At 42.4% G+C, this 25,019-nt stretch overlaps 1 protein-coding gene across 3 annotated transcripts in view; it reads left to right on the top strand.

Annotated features, from left to right (window-relative positions):
* Nucleotides 1-25,019, top strand: part of ACTN1 (actinin alpha 1) — an 85,613-nt gene that overhangs the window by 28,484 nt on the left and 32,110 nt on the right. For all 3 annotated transcript variants that reach the window (XM_056492160.1, XM_056492158.1, XM_056492159.1), the window contains exons 2-5: nucleotides 11,652-11,766; nucleotides 16,784-16,903; nucleotides 23,918-24,004; nucleotides 24,555-24,642. In XM_056492160.1, coding sequence (XP_056348135.1) covers nucleotides 11,652-11,766; nucleotides 16,784-16,903; nucleotides 23,918-24,004; nucleotides 24,555-24,642 — 410 coding nt within the window. The remainder of the gene's footprint in view (nucleotides 1-11,651; nucleotides 11,767-16,783; nucleotides 16,904-23,917; nucleotides 24,005-24,554; nucleotides 24,643-25,019) is intronic.

A 25,019-nucleotide genomic window follows, 5' to 3' on the forward strand; every position in this document is an offset into this window, starting at 1 on the left:
CTTAGATGACATATGCCTAAGCACAGAATATGTCTTAAGATTCCAGAAAAGACTGTCTTAATAATCTCACCACCCATAGTAGTTTTAATACTTTTGGTATCCAATTAAAAGTAAGTGATGATGCAATTCAATTTTAAATATGGCAATTACTATAATAAATACTTGTCCCCATAACCACAGGACACAGACACTGATCTATATAATTTTTTTTGTTATTAGTGGTTTCATTTAAGCTATAAGTTATTTAAACTCTAAGTGAAAAAACTGTTGAATCGACAACTGTGCAAATATGTGAGGCCACCTAAGAGTTAAAGCCTGGGAGGCAAAATTCCTGTGGTCAACTCCCAGTAGTTCACCGAGGATCTGATTATCCTAACGCTGCTTGTCTGTGCACTGTTGAAGGCCTGCAGCTTCAGTTAGACACAGAGTGGACACACTGGAAAGCTTGTGCCACACTAAAGACTTGCCTTCTCCCCCAACTGCCTGTGCTGTTACAGAGGGAACAGCAGTAAAAGGTGACAACTCCTGCAGCTCTGTTCGTGTGAATGAAAGAAGCACATCTGCTTGGGGGTAGATGGAGCAAGGGTTCCACCTTCTTAGTCTCTGTTGTTCTGTCTTGTATGGGTGGAGGTGGAAGGAAGAAGGGGTGCTCAGGTGGTCCCTTTTCAGGGTTCCCAAGGCTCAGTTCTGTGTTTTGCATTCTAGAAGACATTTATTGCTCACATGTGTTAGCAGTGAGACTTTTTTTACAGTGCCTTTATGTAAACCTTCAGTATCTTGCCTTTCCCCAGATCAGTTAAATCCTTTTATTCAACAATAGATGTGACATTCCCTGCTCTGACCTGACATTTTATTTATTTCAGAATGGCTGATGAATCTCCATGCAGCTCTCACACAATTATCTTATGTTGAGTAATGGCAATTCTTTTTCTTGACCTCCATGAAGCAATCCAATCACACTCACCCAAATAGCTACAGCAGTAATTTTTGTCATCCATCACTTTTAAACGTGCCCTTAGGTTCATGTCTCTTCATCAGCATCCCTTTCTTCACCTTATTAAATATGAGGTACCTATCTTTGTTTTAAAGCCCTATTTCAACCTCTGCCATCCTTACCTCTGCTGTGAGATGTCAGCCTGCACTGTATCAGCCCCTGATGCCAACTGTCTGCTCATTGCATTTTCAATTGCTTCTTGCTCTTGTTTGTGCTGCCTTGCTTAGGTGTGATCTGCTATAGACTGGCACAGTTATGTTTCCCTTACATTAGGGTGGCAGCACCAACAGCATGGACCAAACTAGAGCAGAATGCACTGTGGCAGCAGGATGTAGCTACCGAGAACAAGTGTGATGGCTCCAAACATTGGAGGGTGGGGGGATTCAGGTCTGTGGTCTTGCATAGGAGGCTGCAGTTCAGACACATTTGTGTAGCTTGTAGGGGTTGTGAACAGTTTTGTTCCTTTTTCAGATAGGATCAGTCTTTGTGGATCAATTCTCTCTAGTTTATTATGATCTTGATATAGAAAATGACAAGAGGTAGGCTGTGGGTGTGCTGAGACCACTGCCAAGCACCCTAACACTGCCTACTTACTTCCACCCTCACCTCGAGTCTCACATTGAGGTGCTTTGGAGCACAGAGCAGCTTTTCACCCTGTGCATGGTAGTTCCCAGCACAGTGAGATCCCTGAGCATCTTCAGGGCCCTTACTTTGGTAACACATGTGAATCAGAGTCATCTTGTCCCAAGAGCAATTTTCTTTATTTTGGAAAACCCCATTTCAGGTGAATGACCTTAACAATTGCAGACCTTGTTCAAAAGGTGACCCTGAGCTGGGAATGACCCCTCTGGAGCTGGGAATTACGTGTATCACAGCTGCAAATGACTGAGAGAGCTCTGAATGTTGACAGCACATTGTGTCAGGGACAGTGATGATGGCCAAGGGGATAAATATATCCAAAAATCTTGTTTTTCTGTATGTTTTATCCAAGAGTTGGTGTTGCTGGTGATGGGAGTGAAGCCCAAATACATAGTACATCTATGCCATGTAGCCTATCCTTTTTGATTCCTTGCTCTTTGAGAGGCAGCTCTGAGGCTGCATGCCAAACACTGGTTTGGAGACCCTTTCTTGCATGAAATGGAGCTATAATTTCTTTTATCCAAAACATTTGCTATCATCCATCAGAAAAACAGATTATTTAAAGTTTTTTTCATATTCCAGAGCTGCAGAGTTCCTAAACTTCTGCCGATGCTTTGTGCTAGTTTTGCAGCATCCATACAGAGCAGTGGGCAATACATTCAGTTGTTTCAATTAGTCGACCTGTTTACATAGCTCTGGATATTTAAACTTTTAAAAAATCTGGATAAATGAAGCTGTAACTTCCTCTTCCCCCTTTTCCCATCATCAGCAAAGTAAACAGCCAAAGAAGAGCCACAGAAAAAACACCACCTGTGAATCCTCCCAGGAAGCTCTGGGCAGCCCCAGATGTCTCTGAACCTGCACTGCAGAAGGGTTTTCAGCCAGATCAGCTCCTGCACTGCTGGCTCTGTGCACTTGGTAAAGCCTGACAGGCCCCACACATACACCTTCATGGCAGAAGCATGGCAAATCTTCATTGGAGCAGTTGTCTTTGTGTCTGCCTGTGAATCCACCAGAGGGAACCTGACTTGACCTGCTCCAAGGGAAGTCTTGTACCTTTGGCCCATGCTGTCAGATTGGCCAGGGCTGGAGCAGAGCTGCATGTCCTGCTTTGTGTTACAGTGCCACGTGTTCTCTGTTCTCCCCCCCCCAGCCTCTCCTGGGACCAGATGGTGACACCCACCTTCACATGAAATCAGTGCTGGGTCTGGATAAACCTGGATGGTGAAATATGAGGTGCAGGCCTGCCATCAGGAGTATAAGGCTGCTTGTGCAGGTTTTCATCCTGGTGTCTTGGCCCTGTCCTGTGCTGAGCAGTTGGAGTTCAGCTTCTGTGAATCGAACAGTCTGGCTTTCAGTGGTTTGTTGCCACTTTTCAGTCTATAAATAGTTGCATCCTAGTGTGGTAAAGTGATTTCTTCCAGTATATCTTGAAATGCTATAAAGCATGTGGGAAATTCAGCATATAAATGCTGAGACAAGCTCTGTTTAATTTTTGTTATGAGAGAGCTGGAAGCAAGTTGACATTTATGAGCTGATTTCATAGGAGAGAGGAGTATAATGAAGAGTCTTGCTAGTCTGAACTTTATCATAAACTCTAAAAGACCTTACTTCTGGCCAGTTCATATCCTTGTATAGTTTTGGGGATTTTTTCCATGGTTTTTGCATGTTTGAATGCTTATTGTATTTTCCTAGCTATTAGAGCTCTCTGATGTAAAGGAATATTGTATTTTCCGAGCTATTAGTGCTCTCTGGTTTTATCAGGGATGAAGAGACCTTATACTTTACTGATCTGAAATACCAGCCAAGTCATTGATTTAATGGTCAGTAGCCTTCAAATACCAGAAGCAAATTTCTTTTGCTGAAATGGTGCAGTTCTGTAGCAGAAGTGGAGTTAAAGGCTCCGGAGGCACAAATGTAGAGGAGAACAAATATTTACCCTTGTTGGACAGGAAGTGTGCTGGATTGAGATTTCTGCCCTAGCCTCTTCAGCCTGTTGCTAGCTGATAAAAGGGCGTGTTCTGGCTCCAAGGCAGTTAACACCACACCAGTGGAAAGCCAATATGGAACAGACTTTGGGTTTTGCTTTTTTTGTCCTGTCTTCCAGGATATGAGAATTAAAAACTGTGCAATATACTGATAACACTGAGCAAAGATGAAAACTCCTGCACTGAATTTCCTTGGCGTTTCTTGCAAGTGATGTGCTGCTGATTCATTGCCAGTGTCCAAAAGGATGAATTTGCTGTCACAGGAGTTTATTTTCTCTATGCAGCAGTCCCTAGCTCCTCTGGACAAAGAGAACTTCACACTACCAGTGGGATCCAAGCTGGCTTATGCTGTTACACTTAGGGATGGAGCTCTTACTGCTGTATTGTTCTCATCCTGAGCTGCAGAGATGGGCTTTGGAAAGTGGCTTAAAAGTAGTGACTGAGTTCTTTGATTCCAGATTGCAGGGGCTGTGCCCTGGGGTTGGTAAATGCAAGTAGACTTTACAATTTGCCTTTTCACCTTCAGTAAGTCCTTATGTGCCCTCGGATGGTTCTTTGAGCAGGTGCTAGTACTGCACACTACAGTGTAATGATACCTCCTGTTTTCAGGGCATAGCACTTGAGAAAGTAGTGTGGGCTATATTTTTTCTTTCAGCTTGGAACTCAGCAGCTGCAATTAATCCAGAACAGGACATTAGCACTGATGCTAGTAGTGCTGAACTCCTTTAGTGGAGGTGGTGAAATTGTGCTACAAGCATCTGTAATGATTCCTTCTAAATATCCATTTAATTCCTTCAGCCTTTCTAAAAGGCCAGCTCTATTGGAAAGCAAAGCTCTTCATTGTGCAGCCTTCATCTCACTGAGCATCATACCTGTAATTCTTTAGAGGTCAGCTGCTGATAACTGGTCAACACAAACCAAGCTCTTTGAACTACCCTGGTGTCCTGGAGACTGGGCTTGGAACATAAATACCAAAAGGGTTTATCAAATGCCTTTCTTCTTTTCAAAACTGTAATGTGGTTTCAAATGCAAAGCAACATGCAGTAAAGGTATTTCAGGTTAGAAGATGAGATTGGGGAGTATGGCAAAAAGTGACTTTTCTCTTAATTCAGGTTCGAATAAAAGGCATTTCGGGTGGCTCCATGTACTTGAGATGAGATTTGTGTAGAGGATCTGCAATACATAGAGCTTCCCTGAGGGGAGAGGACAACCATTTCTGAGTACTTTTGGGCATTCTAGCAGACATCCAAGCACACCAAGGAGTAATCCAAGAGGTGTAATATACAGACTGTAGTGGGTCTGCACTCCTTCCATCTCTATCAGAAGCCAGTAATATGTATGTGTATAAAGCTTCTGTCACCTGCAGCACGTGGGCAGAGAAAATATTCCATGGGGTCAGTTGTATCTCATGAACAGCCTTTTTAATGACCATGTTTCTTCACTAAGGTTGTTGGTGTGAACTGTTATGTCAGCCATAGCCTTTCTTGTGCCAGGGTGTGGACAGGATCTAGCATTACTTTGTAATTACTGCCCAATTAAATGAGCACCTTCTTGTCAGCTTATATCACAGACTTGTGCAGAAAAAGAAGCTGCAACCAAGCCTGTCAATTGAGTCTGTGTTTGAGTGTGGGGAGGGTGTTAAGTAGCCACCCACGAGACCCCAGCATTTCTTCCAAGTGCTTTAAGATGTGAAAGGAGGATTCGAGCAGTAGCATTAGGAAGGGGAAAATCACATGAGACCCTGAGAGGTAATGCTGGTAAATTAGTTCCTGCTGAATGAGGGGAAACTGGAACTGGATTGCTGAGCTTCATTTTTCATGGCCTCCTCAAAATCCTTCCAGTTAGTAAGTTGATGATGGCCTAGTCTGTTTGCTCAAGTATCAAGAGAGAGAAATTTGTGGTGGCCTTGGGCTGGCATCCTCCTTAATTGATACAGTATGTTCAGCTTCCAGACTACCGAGGTGGAAAGGATCCCATTATGGAGTAGCTGGACTGCTTTATTAGTAATCTTATTGCTTAAAAAATTGTGTGTGCAGCAGTTTCCTACCTGCTGTAATAAACTGTTAGCTGTTATTAGATGATTGCATCAGTCCTTGTTTCAGATAAATTGTCCCAGCAGTCTGTGAGGAATGCATGGCATTGCAGTGAGCAGGAGCCATGGAGGGTTTGTGTTCAGGCCAGGCAGGGAATGCAGCCTGGCTGTGCAGTCAGAGCCCAGGTGCACTGCTAACTGCATTGCTAGCAGAAGTGCAGCACTTGCAGCTGGGTAAATTGATTTTGTTTTTCAGCCATGTATTGTTTGAACATCCTGCTTTATTTTCTGGCGACTGGAAAGGGAGTCCTGCAGTTATTTCCCCTACAGCTCTAAAAGAAAGCCTGGACTAGCACCCATAGCTTTCAGCCCACTCAAGACCTCCCTTTGCAGAGCACATGTGTAGACAGCATCAAGCTCTGCTACTAGACTGAGATTTGTGTGCTAGCAGCTCCACCACTTCTTAACAGGAGCCAAACCTTTGTGGACAAATCTCAACAGCAGAGCTGTGTTGAAGTACTTGATTAAAATTCATCCCCCAGCATAAATACAAGGAATGAGGGTGCCTTGGTGGCTGTGAACACTGCTGCTCTTCGAGCAGGGTGGTGGTGGTCTGGAGAGGCAGTGCTCCAGTGAATTCTTTTGCTTAAGCCAGACCTTTCTCCTGTCAGAAAAGAGGCAGTGAGCACTGCTCTGGCTCAGTTACAGCTTCTCCAGGGCTCTTACACAAATACAGCAGTCTCTTGGCTGTGTCAGAAAGTTTATATTCACCCATGGAAAGCAGGGCTGTGTAGAAGAGTGATTTAGCAAGGAGAGAAGAAAAGAGCATCTGGAAAAGTCAGATAGAGCTGGAATGTCACTGTCACAGCCACAAAGAGATGAAACTGACCATTTTTGTTTTTGTTTTTTTAATATCTGTCATTTATGTGGCTGTGGTAGCTTTGACATTTACACTGCTAAAGTTGCTCAGCAGCTGAAGTGCCTTATGACTGCCTCCTTTCAGCAAAGAGCTCTCTAGATTTCCTCTGAGTGGTATCATAATTCTGCTGCTTTTGAGGCAGCAAACATTCTTTAAACTTTAAAATGTTGACTTATTCTCCTGCTTCCCTAGGTTTTAGGGATTCTGCCTGAGCCACTTTGCTACCAGAAAGGTAGGAAGTAACAGTGTGGAGGGGAAAGGTTATTGGCTTTCAGGAACAAAAGCAGATGTTGGGGAAGTGCAAAGAATACCACAGAGTGCATGTGTGTATGCACAAGTGATGTGGGTGGGTTTGCAGTTGACAGGGCTGAGAGATTCCTGGAAGAGCCTAGCTGAAGATAGTATCTCATTAGAGCTTTGGTTGCAGGACTAGCTATCACTTGGCTGTTGTTTTGACTAGCTCATGACTGGGAAAGGGTTAATACAATGAAGAAGCAATAACTTTTCATGTTGTGTAAAGAAAAACGGTGTGCATGTCTGTTAAAACTGGTATGCAGGTAGGCTTGTAGAGGATACCCCAACAGTAAATATGCTGAGAACAGAACAGTTAATCATATTTGCTTGCTTTTAGTAACGTTCGTTATTCTTTTTATTATCTGACAGATTATATTGTGGTAGAACACCAATGTGCTATTGTTTGTCCAGGACCCAGCAACCAAATAGCAAGAGTTGATCTTGATATCAGGGATCTTGCTGATTAGGCTGGGATGTAAAGAGAAAAAAAAACCAAAAACCTACAAATCATAGCTAGATAGGAGCAGGGAGTACAGAGAGCAGTGATGAGAAATGCATCCATGTGCATGCAAGCACACGTGCTTCATCAGACATCTTCCACAGTGAGCAGTGAACAAGAGGCAGACCTGCAGGGGTGTCGTGGCAACCCATTGTGTCCAAAAATAAAATTGAGTACAATAAATAGAAAGATCCAAGGGCCAAAAAACACAGCTCTATTTGCACCTCTTGTGCAGTTGCTGCAGAAAATTTATGGTGTGAAGTTGCTGTGCTATTATTTAACAGTAAGTAGTTTTCCAGCTCTGAAACTTCCATAAGCCTCAAGATTAACAGACTATTTGTTTTCTTGTCTTTGGGACAGGGAGTTAGAAGTAAGCAGGAGAATAATCTCCAGCCTTCTGTGTCTGCAGACAGCAAGGAAGAGCATCTGCAGTTTCTGAGCAGCTTCCTGCCTGGCAGTGTATTTTTGCCCTCTGAACTGGGGTGCAAGTCACCTCACCACAATAAATGCAGGTGTGGTGGTTTTTTGTGGATTTTTCCTTGCCTGGCTGCTCCCAGGGCCAGGCCTGCATCAGGAAGGTGGCTGGCTGCTTTTGACAGCCCTTTCCACTTTAGAAAACTTTTTGCTGGTGACAGGCAGCACAGCAGGCTTAGCAGCCCCCCTGAGCCAGTTGCCACTGGTAGCTGTGACTCAAGGCGTGGGGAGGAGCGGCTGCGTTGCCCAGAAGGTGGCTGGGGTGAGTGGGAGGTTTCAGTAGGTTTCCTAGAATAACAAAAAGGATCCTGTGCAGATGCAAGAAACCAAGCCAGTAAAAATGGCTCTAAACAAGACTGCCAGGATTGCAAGACTCGGTGGACAGCGAAAATTTCAGCTCTCCCTTCTTTTGCTTCTTTTTGCTTTCCTGACGCATTTCTCCAGGCTTCTCCTGTGTGTCAGATCTCTTTCCAATTTACTGCTTTGAAGTAAGAGCTATTTTACCTCTCTGCAGTATATACAGTAAAGGCAGCATAAAGCTGTTTTCTGATGATTATATTTTGATAGGGTTGATATGTGGTGAATACAGTTTGTGAGTCCCACTGCAGCTATTAAAAGCATTCATAATCCTGCTTTCTTGTAAAATGGCCTAATGCATCTACACTGGGATACTGATTGTTGCTGTTCACATAGGCTAGTCTGCTGCTTATAGTATGCTTGTTGGAGTTCATGTAGGACCTGAAGATGCCTTCAGAAAATGTCTGTGCATCTGGGAATTGTCTCATGGAAGCTGTGTGTGCTCTAATTACCCTTCATGGTCCATGTTCATGATGAGCTGACGTGTCTATTCTGCCACTCATGGCTAATGGCACTGTTTGGAGAATTGTCACTTCAGCCCGTCTGAGGCCATGATGAGATGGAGATGATTCCAGTTGAGAAGTTGATGCTGGCCCTGGGACTTGTTTCCTACCAAGCCCTAGGTGACTCTTGCAGCAATAAGAATATTCTCACTGATCTAGTTATCCTGCCAGGCTTTTTAATAAAGCAGATTTTAGAAGATTGTGGTTTGCATTTAACTTCATCTGTGTTTCTTGGAAGTGTAGAAGTCTCTTCCACCCTCAAACTGTGCAGAGGGATGCCCTGTACACCTCTATTGGAATTATCAGTGATTTAAAGCAGAGATGTGTGATCTGCTTTGGGCTGATGGAGAACAAAACTGAAATTGCTTCAGAAAAGTCAGACAAGAAATAAAAGGGCAGCCTGTGGCCTACGAGTTGGATCTCAGGGTTCCTCCTCAAATCAGCATGAATTTTGTATGTCACCTAGGGCCAGACACTGGTTCATGTCTGCTTTCCAGATATGACAATGAGCATCCACAACCTTTCTGACATAACTTGCTCTCATACTTTTTATGTGATAATGATGTAGCATTTGAAAGCATCTCTTCTCTCATTTGCCTTATGTGGAAGAGTGAAGTAGCCTGGCTGCAAAAGGGAGACAAATAAATTAACCTCTCTTCTTATAATACAGCTCAAGCAGCAGAATGAAAAAAATAACACCAAAAGGATGTACTTCAGGATACAGGGCCCTTTTCCAAATAAAACCACTGTTATTTAAAAAAAAACCACCACTTTTTTTTTTTTTTTTTTTCCTCAGAGAATTAGCAATAAAAAGCAATAAAAGGTGCTTAATTACTTACTCTTCTTTTTTTCTAAGCTTCCAAATCTGTAAGGAAACCAGGCCATTTTGAAAAAAGAGATCCTGGATCCTGGATCACAATCCGTGCATCCGTCCAAAGTGCCATTGCCATAAAAGTATCTACAGCTGTGCTGTTATCCTGCTCCATTTCCACAGTCCCAGTGGAGAGCAAGGCCAGAGCACAGCGGTGGAAAGCTCAGCAGCTGTTGAGCAATGCTTTTTCCTAGGAAAGATTCTGCCACACTATTTGTGGTCTGGTGAACTCAAATGAGAGCAGGTTAGTAGTAGAAGCCCAGCTTTGAGACAACCAAGAACAATCCTGTTGCTATTTGGGGTAATCTTTCAAAATCCCATGCATGGAGTAAGTAGCAGAGCATTTCTAAAATTTTGCCATGCTGTGCTTCAGTATTAAATGAATCCTTCCTTCTGTGGTTCTCCAGCAGTTTAAAATGGCATGGCTGCTGTGGTCCACTCCACCCTCCTGCTTGGCCCTTGTGTGCCCAATTTTCTTTTGTAGAGGCTTGTTAGATTCCACTGAACTGCCTCCATGCACTACTGAGCAGAAGACTAGTCTTAAGAAAGTAAACAATTTTCTTTGGGTCAGTGAGTTGAATTGGCTCTAGGACCACATCTGAGAAGGGAAGGGAAAGCTTTCCTTGTGGTAACACTGAGCTTTTTTTTTTTTTTTTTGAGTAAACCTCACTCTTCTCTTTAGAGAATGATAGAGAGGTTATCAGGTTGTACAGTGGAAGGGGTTTACTTGGTCTGCTATTCAAACACTGCAAAGCACGTTCATTGGCACTTGAACAAACTTGTCCTCCTGGTTTCTACCATACTCTTCAAACAATAGTTTTGTGTCAAACAGCATCTGCATGTTCTGATGAGATTCAGCTCTTTGATTCACCTGTTTAAGTCTATACCACACAGACCTGTCTGAGATGTTTTATATTTGCTTCTTGTGTTTTGACCATCAAACTTTTCTCTTTCAGACTAGTTCACATGGTGAACTTTTGAGAGAGCTCCTTTTGTCACATCTCTTGGAAGAGATGGTCTCTTCCCCTGTCAGTGTTTCACATGCCCATTGTTCAGAGCATGGGCTTACAGATTGCAACCACAAAATGTGTTGTCATCTATTGTGGTGAAATTAATTTCTCTCGCATGAGAGATACTTTTATCTTGACTAGTTGAGATCAGAAGGTGCTTTCAAAAAGAGTTTTGTTTAGCCTGCATAGAACTGGCTGTATTGTAGCTTGGGCCTCAAGTCTGTCCTGCACTTCAGACTTGTATTATTATTCCTGTGGTGGTGCACGGTACCACTAATTAGAGAGTGACTGTGATTTTATTTTTGAGATGGCTGCAATGAAGCTTCTGCCAGAGGCTCTCAAGTAGTGGGAGTTTGGGGCTGCACTTGACAGTAGTGTCACTAAGTAATGGTTACCTATATCCTTTCTAGGATCTGCACTTCTGCTGAGATGGGTAATATTATCCTTACTCAGAAAGTATTTACTCCTCCATGTGATGGGGGAGGAAAGGTGAAGGGAGGTCTGCTTAGCAGATAGTCAGTGAGAATGGAGGCAGCAGGACACTACTGGCATGTGATCTATGTGGCTGAGGAGCTCAGCATGCTGTCCTTCAGTGTCTAAGGGCTGCTGGGGATGGAGGAGACAAGAGGCAATTGAATGGTTGTTTTTTTGCTCAAGCACCTCTCTAGAGACAAGATCATCTGGAATGTTGTTCTCTATTCTTCTTGGTATTAATATGTGTTATCTGTACCACTGGAAGTCCTTAGCAATCTGAGCACTTAGCATGCTTTAAAATAGTTTTCAGGATATTCTAAGGCAAACAGAAAATGAGAAGCCTCTCCAGAATATTACATGTCCTGGAGCTGTAAAATTACTGTCTCAGATTCCCTCTGCTGCAGAAACATCTTGCAACTTCTTTGGTTATTTAGAAGTGTAAATGCTTGTGCGCCACAAGGACATTAGATGGAGACTGATAACCTAATGAGCATTTGTCATGGTGCTTAGCAGCACTGATTTGGTTGGGAACTGTTGTTTGGTTTGTGGGAAGATTACTGACTGCTTTTTTTTTTTCTTTCCTTTCCTGTGTTTTAGACATTTACAGCATGGTGTAATTCTCACCTCCGCAAGGCTGGGACACAGATTGAGAACATAGAGGAAGATTTCAGGGATGGTCTTAAACTCATGTTACTTCTGGAAGTCATTTCAGGTGAGAGAGATTCTGTGTGGTGTTGCCCATGCAGGATATTGACTGCAAGGGCTGTAATGCTGCAGCTTTTGCCTGAATGTAAAAGCAGCTGCTTCCTGATTCAGAACAAATTTCTCCCTAAATATATGTCTCCAGCAGTGGCCATTTTGGAATGTGCTCCGAAGCTCATGGACTGTGCAGGCTGCCTTTTGCATTCCTGCTCCAGCTTCTTGGCTTTTCTCTGCCTGTCAGGAATGCACAGCCTCCTGTGAAGATCCAGCCAGTGGCTCTTACTGCTTGGCAGGGCTGATGAAGCAGCTCTGGGAAGTGTGGGAATGCTGCACTGGGAAATCATACCAAAGCGACACGGCAGTGGGAGTATGATAGAAGTTACTGGAAGAGGGGAGTCAAACCAGTAAATCTTCTGTGTCATTCAATTTCAGCCATGACTGAAGTTTTTCCATTCTAGATCCAGTCTGAACTTAATGCTCAAACTTTCACAGGGAAGAAGAAATCCCAAAGAAAAGCAAAATCTCAAAATACTCAGTCTGAAATAAAAGCAGTGGCATGAACAAGTTAGGTCAGATTTGTTTTTTACTCTGTGTCACAAATATCCCACTACTAGACAGACTCCCGGGGATTATTTCATATAAGCAGTAATCCCTTTTGATTTGCTCATGAAATAAATACCTTAGTAAAGTTTTGTAGTAGGGATTGAAAGAGGGCAAGACTGTATTTATCAAACTGGGATTGTTTGCCCCCAGCTCACAGACTTTGTTTTGATGGCTTTTGAGCCAGTTACAGCAACCCAGTGACTTGAATTCCTGAAGCTGGTGTGTTTTCCAATAAAATGGCAATGATAGTAGCACTCAGACTGCCTTTCCTATGTCCCTTTCCTTACCTTCCATTTTACATAAAGATTCTGTCAGTTTATCATCAGTGTTTTTCAAGATATTATGAATATAGAATGAAATCTCAGGGGGTTTGCCCATGCTGGTGGTGTGGAGGCATCTGAATTCAAAACACTATCAGAACTTTGCAGTGTGCACATTGTTTCTGCAGTGCCTTTAAGAAATGAGAGTCCTGTTAGTGTATTTTCAGAGAGGCAGGTCTGCAGCCTGGGGCAGATGGGCCTTGATGGCTTAGCTTGTAATAGCTGGACTGGAAGATAGGGGAGAGAAGGATGTGCAGGAGAAGTCAGATTAGGCTTGGTGCTAAAGCAGGGGATCTTATATCTCACGCTGCTTAATTTCCTTGCATCATCTCCCACTCTTCCTCTGCTGTTGTTCCTCGGGTAGCCCACTGGCAGAGCCTGGCAGATCCACCTCTGGGAAGAAGCCAGCAGCTTCCAATTGCAGTGGTGTGGGCATGGCACATACCTGTCCCAGTGCAGTGTGTCTCTGTGCCTGCAGCCTGCTGCTGCATGACTGGGGGCAGAGGATGGAGGGCAGCTGGGGACTGCATCCCACCAGAGACCATGGTCCTTCACACACCTGAGACTGCACATCCTTTCCCTAGAGACAGCAGAAGCTAGAATGCAGCTCTCCTAAGTACAGCAGCAGAAAAAGAGAAACATAGCACGTTTTTTCCTCATTTCACTTCCATCATAGCAGTTCCCTTATCCATTATAGTAAGGGAACTCAAACAGAGCCTTCTTCCAGTTGCCAGCTCCTCTAGCAACCCCTTAGGTTTGTAGCTGGGGAAGTAGCAGCTCATAAGGGGAGCAGTGTGTGGGGGTCAGGAGTCTCCTGATGCCTGGCAAGGGCTCACCTGTGTGTTTTTTCCATGGTTCCCACTTATCATCTGCCAGGACAGTGAGTCTCTGGATGGCTGTTAGCCTTCCAGTTCCAGCATCTGGCCTTTCCTTTCAGCTCTTGGCTCACAGTTGCCTCTTCACATATTTTGGGGGACTGCAGAGCTGCTGATGGGAATTTGGCATGGGCAGGGTTACTCTGTGGCAGGCTGATCTCTAACCCAGAGTATGATGGCCATAAGAGCTTTAAGTCATGAGAGTGCTGGGTCAGCTTGGCTGAGAGCTGTGTGGAGGTGAGAGCCTCCACCTGGCTGGGATGTGTGGGAGTGAGGCAGCCCCATCTCCCTCTACCCCTACTGCAGGAGGACTGCCACTCTGCCATGGCAGGAAGGATGGAGCCTGCATCAGGGAAGCTACTGGAGAGAGGGACTGCCATGTTTCAGGGAGGGAGCCCCTCACACATCCTTGGGGACACATTGCTGCCAGGCAGCTGGGGCAGGTAGGAAGCAGTTTTCACATCCAATGCTGTTTCCCAAAGTGTATGGTCTGCAATGATGGTCTGCAAGAAGAGAGTGCTTCAGTTCTACTCAGCATGGTACCTTCTGGAGGTGAGCTGTGCTGCTGACAGGTTCCCTTTCAGCCCCACAAGAGCCCCTTGGTTCCCCAGTCACTGTACACCAGGGAAGCTCCATGGACTGGGACTTCCTCATTACAGATCCTCTCTGGTTGGCCTCTGTGGTTGGAAGTAACAACTGCAGCTCCCCTTAGAAACTGCCCCAAAAGACACACTTTAATTTTTCACCATGTGTTTCCTTTCCCTGACAAACCGATTTTAAAAATAATACTACAAGACTGAAAAAGGCTAAATTTACATTTAGACTTTTAAAATAAAGTTGCAACGTGGTTTTTTTTTCTCTTCAAACAGATAGAGTCACTAACTGAGATTTGTCCTAAACAATTTGCAGTGAGCAACTTCTATGCCAACATGTACTTGCATTGTTTGGCTTTTAAAGCACAGCCTTGGGCTATTACATGAGGACAAGAGAATGGAAGGGAGTTTTTCATTTTGTCAGCTAAGAGAAGTACTGAGAAATAAAGCCAATGATGCCAACAGCTCAAAGTAGAACATATTTCTAGCAGGCTTCCTTTTAACAGTCCATATTATTAATAATGGATGGCATGGAACCAGATGATGCTTTTTTCTGGAAGTCTGAATCTGCAATGAAGTCCAAGTCTGAAGGAAATAGTCATTGGATTTTTAAAGCTAAAAAGTTTGCAGAGAAAGGATTTGAATCTGAGAGAGGTTTACAATGACCATCAATTACTCAAGGATCTTGTGGCTGTCGGGGAACAATCCTGCTCTCCCCAGCCCCAAGGAGAAAGTTCAGATGCTCTCCACTGCTCTGGCATTGCACGTGTGGCCATGAGGTGAATTGGATCAGCTTGCTATTCCAGCTGAAACCTAATCGCTTGTTTTTATTTTTCTTTTTGCAAGGCTAGTTTACAGTTGCACTGAACTGGAGGAAATGGCTGGGTTTTAGCTGGCCCAACCCATTTTCTTGACATTTGGCTGCATAAGAATAAGTCTTTTGTAAAATTACACGTAAAAATGTCATTGTGAAACTGTCACAAATAACTGTCACAAAAAATGCTTCAGCTTTTCTTTAAAATGACTAGCATTGTCCAAGTGGAAAAATAAAGCAGTGTACTGTGACATGTACTTAAGGTTCCATTAAAGCAAAAGAGTTGGGGTTTTTTTTAATCCTAGGAAGGAGGCAGTACCATAAAATACAGCTTTTTACTTAAATTGTGAGAAATCGGTGCATCAATGTTTCATTTTAAAAGTGAATCTGGCTTTATCCTTTAGTGTGAGGTAATGACACCAGTTTACAGTAACCACTGAAATACTTCTAAAGGATTGTAATTTCCAGACTTTTTCCTTTGTAGGGCATGATTATGGAGATAAAACAGAGATTCTTTTCTCTGTTTTAGCTTTTGCTTACACCTATGTTAGGAAACAAGCCAAGTACTTTCTTTCTTGCACTAAACCTCAAATAAGGGGTTTGAGTTAGCTTACATTGACTTAAAAATTCAGTTCAAGATATAGCAGGAGACTTGGAAATGAATAGGTCAAGTGACTTGTCTAGACTTGCCCATTTGATCTCCTTTTAATTATAACTTTTTTTAAGTACAAAACTGGCTTGGGTTTCCTTTAGATTGTTTCTGTATTCTGGAGTTTGTGATCTGTAAGTGGATGCTCTCGTCACTTCTAATGTTGTGTCATATACAGGTGGTTCCTGAAATCCCATCTAATTATATTTCTATTTGAGGTTTCTTTGAAAAGTCCACCTGTGCAAGCTTTAATTTGATTACTGAGTGTTTGGGTTATTGTTAGTAAAAGTAGACTGTGAGTGTAGTTACAAGCAGCCTATCAAGAAGGACATGACTGCACTTAATGCACCTCTTTCAAATAAATAAAGTTGGAAAGTGCTTTTCCAAATCTACCAGCTTTGTTGCAGTCAGAAGCCGAGTGTTTTCCTGAGACTGATTTCTATCAGAGATTAATTAACCTGTTCATTAAGGCTGCTTCCTTCTTTGTGCCTCAGTATAAATACGTAAAATGCACTTGTGTAAAAGACCTAATATAGAGTTAGAAATACATTGGACTTAATGGAAAGAAGTTGATGTGACAGTCTTTACAGTTGTAAGGCCACTTTGCAAAATAAGTACTTTTATTTCCTGCTACAGGTAGTTTTGGCCCTTCAGTGGAGAAACTAGAGAGGTAGGAGGTCTGAGTCTTGGCTGGAGGAAAGAAAAGGCAAGGTACAAGATCATCCTTATATTTGACTGCAGGTAGTTCCAAGGAGAAATTTCTTTGTAAGTTGGTGTTGCAAATGCTGGAGGAGAGCTCCTCACCTGTCTTTGTCAGGGAAGGGAGTTGATGCTCTTTCCAGGCCTTGTTGTCCGTAGCTAGAGAAGGTTGATTCCACTGCCTGGCTCAGTGGGGTTTTAACAGATTCTTTCACGTCTGATGCAAACCTACTCTGAAAAAGACAGGTTTTCTGTTACCAGCTCACCTGTGATGCATCAAAAAGATACTCTTCTGTCTGATCCTTTCTGGGGGTCCTTAAACAGGGGTGTGACTGTCCTGAAAGGGTGCAGGGAGGTCTACTCTCTGCCAGGCTGAGCACTGGGAGCCACACCACAGGAAACACGCACCAGGGAAGAACACATTCAGAATTGTTCTCTAATGCTTTTTTTAAAATTTTTTTTGCCTCTTATTAGGTGAACGTCTGGCTAAGCCTGAAAGAGGGAAAATGCGAGTGCACAAAATATCCAATGTGAACAAGGCCTTGGATTTCATTGCCAGCAAAGGAGTCAAGCTAGTATCCATTGGAGCAGAAGGTAAAGGAACCATCTGATTTTCTGAGCCCAAGCTGTGCTAAGCCCTTGCCTTTCTTTCAGAGCTGCATGTCATTTCCCTTTGCACCTCCCTACCCCTACTGTGTTCTTGTAGAATAAACATTTGAGTTAAAAATGGGATGTAGTAGGCCTTTACCCTGGATTTAAATCCTGTCTTCACACCAGGCTGCCAAACCTGATTCCTATTTGGCATTATTGGTCAGATCACCCTGCTTTTCTCCTGGTTCTCATGAGTTAAGGAAAACTTCTAGCAATGGCAGAAACAAATTAATTGAGATATTTCTTTCTCAGATTAAGGAAACTCTGAATTGAAGCATAGCAGCTATTTGTATTTAGCTTGTTTCAGAGCTGCTGGAGAGGATCTATTTCTGGAGGATGTTGCATGAGTCAAAGCCAAGTGCAATCCCCAACACAGAACAAGGAAACCCCAGGAGCTTCTAGTTTTTAGGGCTTCCAGGCTTCTGTTTGTGCACCCTACCACAGCTGGATGCTCTGGTTGGAAGCCTTGTATCACTGTGTAGAGATCAGTGTGGGCAGCATCTGGGATGCCCTCAAGAACTTGAAGATCATGCAGAAAGCAGGCAGCTGTATAGGATTTTTGTCTTTTAGCAGGGGTGGTGGATGTTTTGCAGATATGTCACCCAAGTCCCAGGAGGGCTTACAAGTTTTCATGACACTTGTTTTTCTCTGTTCTGGATCTGTTTGTAAGTCTTTCCTGTGGATTCAGATTGCCACTGTTGCTGTGAAGACACTCTGCTTCTGAGATATTTCTAGGTTTGTCTTTACAGTGACCATGGAAAATGAGGGAGGTTAGTTATCTCTACCTTGCAGATGGAAATACTTGGTTTCTCTAGGGAAACTCATGACACAGTCAGGAAATGAGCCCATGATACAGTTCTGGATGAGTATTCCTTCTTTGGGACAGTCCTGGGGCTACAGGGCTGAGCTCTGCCTGTTCTCAGCTCATGAGGTCAGTGCAGTCTTGGCCTGCTGTCCTCAATTCTGAATTTCAAGCATTCTCTTGGGACATCTCCAGCACCTGTACCCACCCTATGGTTCCTTTGTTCCATGTCAGATCAGGCAGATTATCTCAGTCACTGCAGGTGCTTATGCTTGCCTTATCAAAACCTTTACCTCAACATACTGCTTTAACTTCATGGAAGCTTTGGAATAATTTAGAACTAGTGACAGACATTGCAGATATCTCTTCACTGTTTTTGAAGAGCAAAATTCAAGAGGTCAGTGGCTGAATTATACTGGTATTTTGCATGCAAAACTTTTCTTCAAATTTCTCAGCTTTTTCAGCAGTAGCAGTCTGAGGCTGTTGGCTGTGAGTACTGTTTATGTAGCACAAATACATATCTAAGGTTATTTTCTGTCCTTACAAAAAGACTGATGCATCCAGTGTCTGATACAATAGTCCATATCTGTACAGAACCCTTTTCAGACTAGAGGACTGGAAGCTGGATCTGGAACCAAGAGATGGTCTACCTTAAATAGCTCCTGTTTTCCAGAGTATGTGTAAACCCTATCTCTTTCTTTTTAAATTCCCCCCCACATTTTTTTCCCTTCTGATTCTGTTCTCCCTGGCAGTAATTTCTTTTCCTCTTCTTCTGAGGGATTTCTTTTTTTAATCTCTGTTCCTGAGTCAGCTATGACTGCATCTCACAGCTCTTAAAAATCATTTGCAAGTCAAATGATCTGTGACCAAAGATCACCAGGGCCCACTTATTCAGTGTGGACTCATAGCAATTACCCTGTTCAGAAATAGATTGTGAAGTGCCATTTTGTGACAGAGGTATGATCCATATCAATCTGAATAGTGATCTTGAGCTCCCCTACCAAATGTTTCTTGGCTTTCCTTTGTCCTGGTGCTTGTGCAGTTACATGGACAATACACATGGCTTTCTTTAAACTCTTTAATTTTTATACAGAGTGCTTGGGCCTGTGCTGTGATGCCAGCTCAGGCCATGTAAGTATGGTCACAGCATGGACTCACCGAACCCAGGCCACTCTGCTTGTCACAAGGAACATAACCTGCTGCAGGGACTTCTGCCCAGCCCATCAGGTGCTTGGTGGACAGTAAACTGCACATCAGCTATAAACATGGACTTTTGCTTTGGACAGCACAGCAGTTTATTCTGTACATGTGAGGGATTATGAACCCTTCTGAAGTATGAATTTCAGGGACTTGCTTTGAGACTTTTAAAAGACATCCTGCAGCAGCAAGGTAGAAGGTCAAAACCAATGAGTTGGTCATACTTCTGCGCCAAGAAAATGAGCTATAGATGCCTTGGTCAGGTTGGACTGAAGCAGAAAAGCTTTCTAGGGAGCTTTTCTCCCAGAGAAGAAAACCACCATGTATTAGCAGTGTGGTGGTACTGGCTGAGGGAGCACACTCCTTGCCTCAGGAGCTTGTTCCATCTCTGGGTGTCTGCTGGGCAGCAAGGTCCTGTGTGAAGGGTCTGCAGTCGAGCTGTAGTTCTGTGTACACATTGGCCATCAGTGTCCTGGTTTTTTGGGTGTTTGGTTTTGTTTTAATCTAAGCATTTTGTTAGCCAGAGTTCATAGAATCAAAGTATGTTGTGGCATACAGCAGATCTATGTAAATCTGGATCAAGGAAGACTCTAGCCAAATGGTTTTCATCTGCTTTTAAATCTCACTGTCATCCGACACCTCAGGAGCCTTCTTTTTAATAGATTCCATACTCATGTCAAATACTCCTGGGATTTAACAGACTGAATAGGTCAAGAATGTCATCCTAAGACTGGTTTATTTTTACCTTAAATCTGCATAGAAAGTTGCTGCTTTCTTAAACAGATCTTGCTTACTTCAACATCCAGATAACTTTGGATGAACCGATCCCTATTCTCACCTACACAAGTAAAAGGGGAAATAAAGCTTAGAGATTTCAATTACTGCAAAAGTCCCATCTGAGAAAAACACCCATTGAGGCACCAGGCAGTGCAAGCATACATTTATTTCACTATGGAAAGAGGGGAAAAACAGGGGCTCCCTATGTTCATTGAGTGAAGCACAGCATTTTATTTGTCCCTATGTCCTGTCCCCTCTTTTAGGGACTTGAGAGTTACACCCTCACTAACAGTGCCAGCTATCTGTCCTAAGTCTGTAGAAACATCAGGAGCAACATGCTTGGATAGTTGTCCTGCTGTATTTGGCTTCTGTTTGACAAACAAAATGCAGAGCAGCCTTTTTGTCATCACCATTGTTGTTCTGTGTCTCCAGTTCCCAGATCATAATGCTATCCTGCCAGTTGCTCATGCCCTGCAACTTCTCTCCATGGTGTAACCAGAGGCTGTGCTCTCATGGCAACTCAGAATTATCTAGGAGGGGATAACAGTTTCTGTGTTGTTGATTCTGCTTTTAACTCTCCATGGCAAGAAAAGAAGCTTAATAATTTTTGCATTTTTCAAAATGAGTTTATGCATTTAAAAGAGGCAGTGGCATTTCAAAAGGCACGTCTCTGTGGCCAGCTACATTCTGTTGCATGCTTGTTACTTGGTACAATGATAGGAGCTGGGTGGAAGCATATTCACTGGTGCAAAAAATTTCCTTCTAGTGGATGCAGATGCCTCACCAGCTTTAGCCAGCAACTGATCACCCCTCAAGTTGAATGTAAATCACATTGATAACATGTGCTTGCTGCTGCTGCTCCCTCAACAGCTGCTGGTGGTGAAGTGCACACAGTGCTTGCAGAGGCCCTGCCTGGAAAGAGCACTTGGAAAGCAGAGTCAGCTTTTAGAAAATACTGTCTGATTACAAGACTTTCAATCTGTGAACTGCTCTCACATTACTGAGGCTTCCTTGTATCAGCAGGGAACGAGCATATTAACTTTAATTAAAAATTAGATTGTTCTAGCTTTGTAGTGCTGCAATTCAACTTTTTAACAGTTCCTGTGGAGTTTATTTTTCTTCATCGCCAGGAAGCAGAAAGCTTCATGCAGACCTGTTTTGCAACCATGTTTTTCACTTTTTTTTTCTTGGCCTATTCTACTATTCTAGAAAGAGACTGGCAGCAGATAAGGGTGATGAATTCTGAAGGAAAAGGAGGTTGGCAAGCAGGGTATGCTGGGATGGAAAACCAAGTGAGTGAGGAGGGCCAAAGAGCATGGAGTCTTCTGATCAGACTGGTTGACTTTGTAACCAGGTTTCCAGGAGAAGATTTTTAGCACCAGAAATGAAATGAAAAATGCTTACCTGCTTCTATAATAACCACTTTGTCAACTCTATTTCGAAGACCAACAAAAAAAAAAAAAAAAAGGACAGAGGATTGTGTGGCTTGTTAAAGGTGTGTTCTGGGATGGATCACACACTAATCTCACTGACATCAGTATCTGCTTGGTAGGTGGTGGTACTATGTAGAATAAAATGACATGTAGAGATGAAGTGGTAGAAATATTCTGGATGAAATTCCTCTATAGCAGCTTTGTTTTTGTGCACTGCTAAGGAATAATCAGATAGAGGAAGAGGGAACACATCTTCCTTTTTTAATGGGTAGTGCTGTGAAGAAGACTGGGAAAGAAGGGATGCTTCCACCTTAATTCCACCAGCTGACTTTATAAAACTGGAATTTGAGGACGTGACCAGCACATAGTGCAGAGTTCTTATGCAGCATTAGCGACTTAACGCTGTCAGTTTTATGTGAGTGTCTGAACCTTTATTTCCAATTAAAATCCATGGAGCAGCAATATTAATTACCTGTTTCAACTCACTGATTGATTTATTACTGTTCATGAAGCATTTTCAGCATTAAAGTATTGCCATCAGATTTTAATCAAGCTCATTAGACTAAAGAGCTCAATTTAGTTTCATGTCTTAAATATATCCTAGAAGAGTCCTGCCAATTCTTGTGGGTTTTAAAAGCACTGGGGTTTTTGCCTTTGAAAATTCCCATGAATATCTATCACATGAACAAAACAAACAAGCTGAAAATACTGATGCTTTCTTGTATATTTTAGCTGCAGTATCTCAGGTATTTGTAAAAATAGTAAGGATTTTCCTTTAAATTGATTGCAGTGCTAATTGGAGGGGTGAAGAATGCAAAAAGAACAGAACTGAATACACTTGTCATCACATGACATTTTCTTGCATCAGCCTAGCAGACAGCCCCCTGACCTCAAAATGTCTGTAAAAAATTAATTTGTGTGAAAACCATCAACAGACAAATACAGTTTTTTCATACCAGAAAAAGTAACTGTAGGTTTTTGGTACTGAACTGAAAAGTAATTGGCTGTTTAATTCCGGGCAAACTGATGACCCACTAAGAGATCTTAGTGTACTCTGAAGGTTAGAGAGCAGCAGAGACAGTTTTACTGCAGTAGAACAAGGTAACATGTCTTGTTTTCTGTCTTTTGCATCTGTAAATCACTAATTCAGATGTATGTCAAAGGACAGTAGAGCTTATAATTCTGATTTTACACTGGAAGTTGCATGACATGTATCTCTATATCACAAGTTCTCAGGAATTTGGACATGATTTCTGAAAATCTGTTTTTTTGGTGTGTGCTGTTGGTCTCTTGGTTTTGAATGCAACGAGGTTCACATTTTGAAATTTTTTTCATAAGAAGAAAAGCATTTTTTAGCAGCTTAAAAGGAAAAATTCAAATATTGTTACTTTCATGTCAGTATCCAGACAGGTGTCAGTTGCCTGTAACACAAATTGTACTTGCCCCAGAACACAATGTGTAGCTGCTGGGCAGATTTATGAAAAAAGTGGCATGGAGGTATCTACAGTAGTACAAAAATGTTTTCTGACAATTTTCTTTGGACTTGAATTATTCTACCTCCAAACAGTAGGTTAATTCTAACCATTTTCTTACTGAAAATACTCTTGTAACTTGTCATTTGTTTGTGAAAGATCCTGCCATAAAGGGATCTGTCAGAGAATGAGTAGGAGAAAGCAGCTCAGCTGGTTTCACTATCCAAAAATGTGAAGTGTATAAATTCTATAACTGTGTATATATATATATATATGTAAATTCTATAACTGTGTGTATATATATATATCTGTGGAATTTTTGTAGATGTTGAGGATCAGTAATTGAAACCCATCTGCTCACTGTTTGGACTGTTTGGCTCTAGTCCATATGTGGTGGAAGCTTCTTTCTGGGCCAGCATTGCCCCAAGTGCCTCTCCCCAGGAATCCTCCATCCTAAACAGATCATACCTCACACATGCAAGCAGTTGCCTTGTAAAACCTCCAAGTTGTTGACCCTTGCTGATTTATGTTGTGGAATCTAATGAGCAGTAAATCACAGTCTGCTCACAGCCATGGTTTATGTTATGCTCTGTGCAGACTGGTCAGCATGAGTCCTTATTTCCTCTTCCAGCAGGATGCATGGACTTTGAGAAATGCTCTGTTGTGTCTTTTGGCAATTACATGACTGAAAGAAGTCCTGTACAGGCAGTCTGATGTATTTAGGTTTGTTTGAGATTAAAATGTTTATGGTATATGGTTTTTTTTGAAGGTATCTTGTTCACAGGGCAAAACCAGCTGTCAGAGCTCCTCTGTTCTGGGAATTGTCACTGGTTCTTATGGCATATTTATGCTGGGGCAGTTATATAGGTGACTTGGAGTAGATATGGGATAAGAGAAGGGGGGCTTTTCCTTTTCTCAGTTTGGCTTCTCTGACTTCTAAGTAATAGTAATTACACCTGAGGAAGATGCTTTTGGGCCCTTGTGGGGAATTATGTTGATCTAAATAAGTGATTACTCCCCATGTTTGGGATCATCCATGTCTGTTTTGCTCTCAGTATTGTACTGCAAAAGAACCAGTGTGGTTACTGGGTACTGTACTGTACCTATCAGCAGAGAATCTGGGAAGGCAGAGAAAAACAGTTTTTAGCAGGAATTCCATTTCTCCCATCTGTAAAAGAAAAGATTCCCCAATGCTCCTGTTTTACAAGGATTTGCAACTTTGTCTTCTATTTCTTCTCTTTCTACTTTTTTTTTTTTTTTTTTTTTCTTTCCATAGAAATTGTGGATGGCAATGTTAAAATGACCCTTGGAATGATCTGGACCATCATCCTTCGTTTTGCCATCCAGGATATCTCAGTTGAAGGTAAATTTTAGTTCTTTCCTGCCACTGTTCAGTAATGGACAACTGGGCTAACTAAATGGCTTTGCCACTTAAATGGCTTAAAATGTGCTCTTAAGTGAGTCACTGAAAGATCCTAGGGATTTACCCTTCCCAAGCTGCTCCAACATCTCATGAATGGCCAGGCTCAAGCGTACCGAAATGAATTTTTCACATGCTTCTCTTTTACAAGAGATTTCAAGGGCAGCTCAAAAGGATGATTAAGCCTGAAAATAAACTTTATTGTTAGAGTTCCTTCACTTAGGAGTCCTACAAAACTCTCTAGTCCCAAAAAGCTATCTCCTTATTACTGAACCTCATTAAAAAGATAATAATAACAACAAGTTACTGTAATAATAACTATCCTAGCAGACTTTTCCAAACAAGAAGTTCTCTGACAAGTGAAGTTAAATAAAGTACGATTTAGTGCGGTCTCTACCAAAGAGGAATTGGTGATGGTTCTCTAGCATATACTACAGAGACTCCTGTTTTCTAAGAAAATGAGTTAATTGATGTGTTTTCTTTCTTTCTCTAGAAACATCTGCTAAAGAAGGACTTTTGTTATGGTGTCAGAGGAAGACAGCCCCCTACAAAAATGTAAACATCCAGAACTTCCATATCAGGTGAGTTACAGGCAAGAACTTAGCTTTACAATCTCTTTTATTTTCCTGTGTCTCTCAGTATGTTCAACAATATTCCTGACAGACCTCCCAAGGCAATGTATGTGCATGTTACACAAGTAGCAGTGTGATCCACAGAGATGCCTAGGAAACTGAAGGCAGAGGTTCTAAGAGGATCCAAGTACCTACATCCCAATTCCTTATTCAGGTTACAGTTGCTGCTTTCATAAAGTTCTTCAGGGCATTAAGTCCTCAAAGAGCAGCATTTGTGGCATGGGCTAAGCAAGAGAGCTTTTGCTCTGTGAAAACTCAGAACACTTCAGTAGCCATGAAAAAAGGACTGCCTCCTAACTTCTGTAGTATGGCAAAGCTGGGAAGGA

This window comes from Oenanthe melanoleuca, chromosome 5 (genome assembly GCF_029582105.1).
Source record: "Oenanthe melanoleuca isolate GR-GAL-2019-014 chromosome 5, OMel1.0, whole genome shotgun sequence".
Taxonomy (NCBI): Eukaryota; Metazoa; Chordata; class Aves; order Passeriformes; family Muscicapidae; genus Oenanthe; species Oenanthe melanoleuca.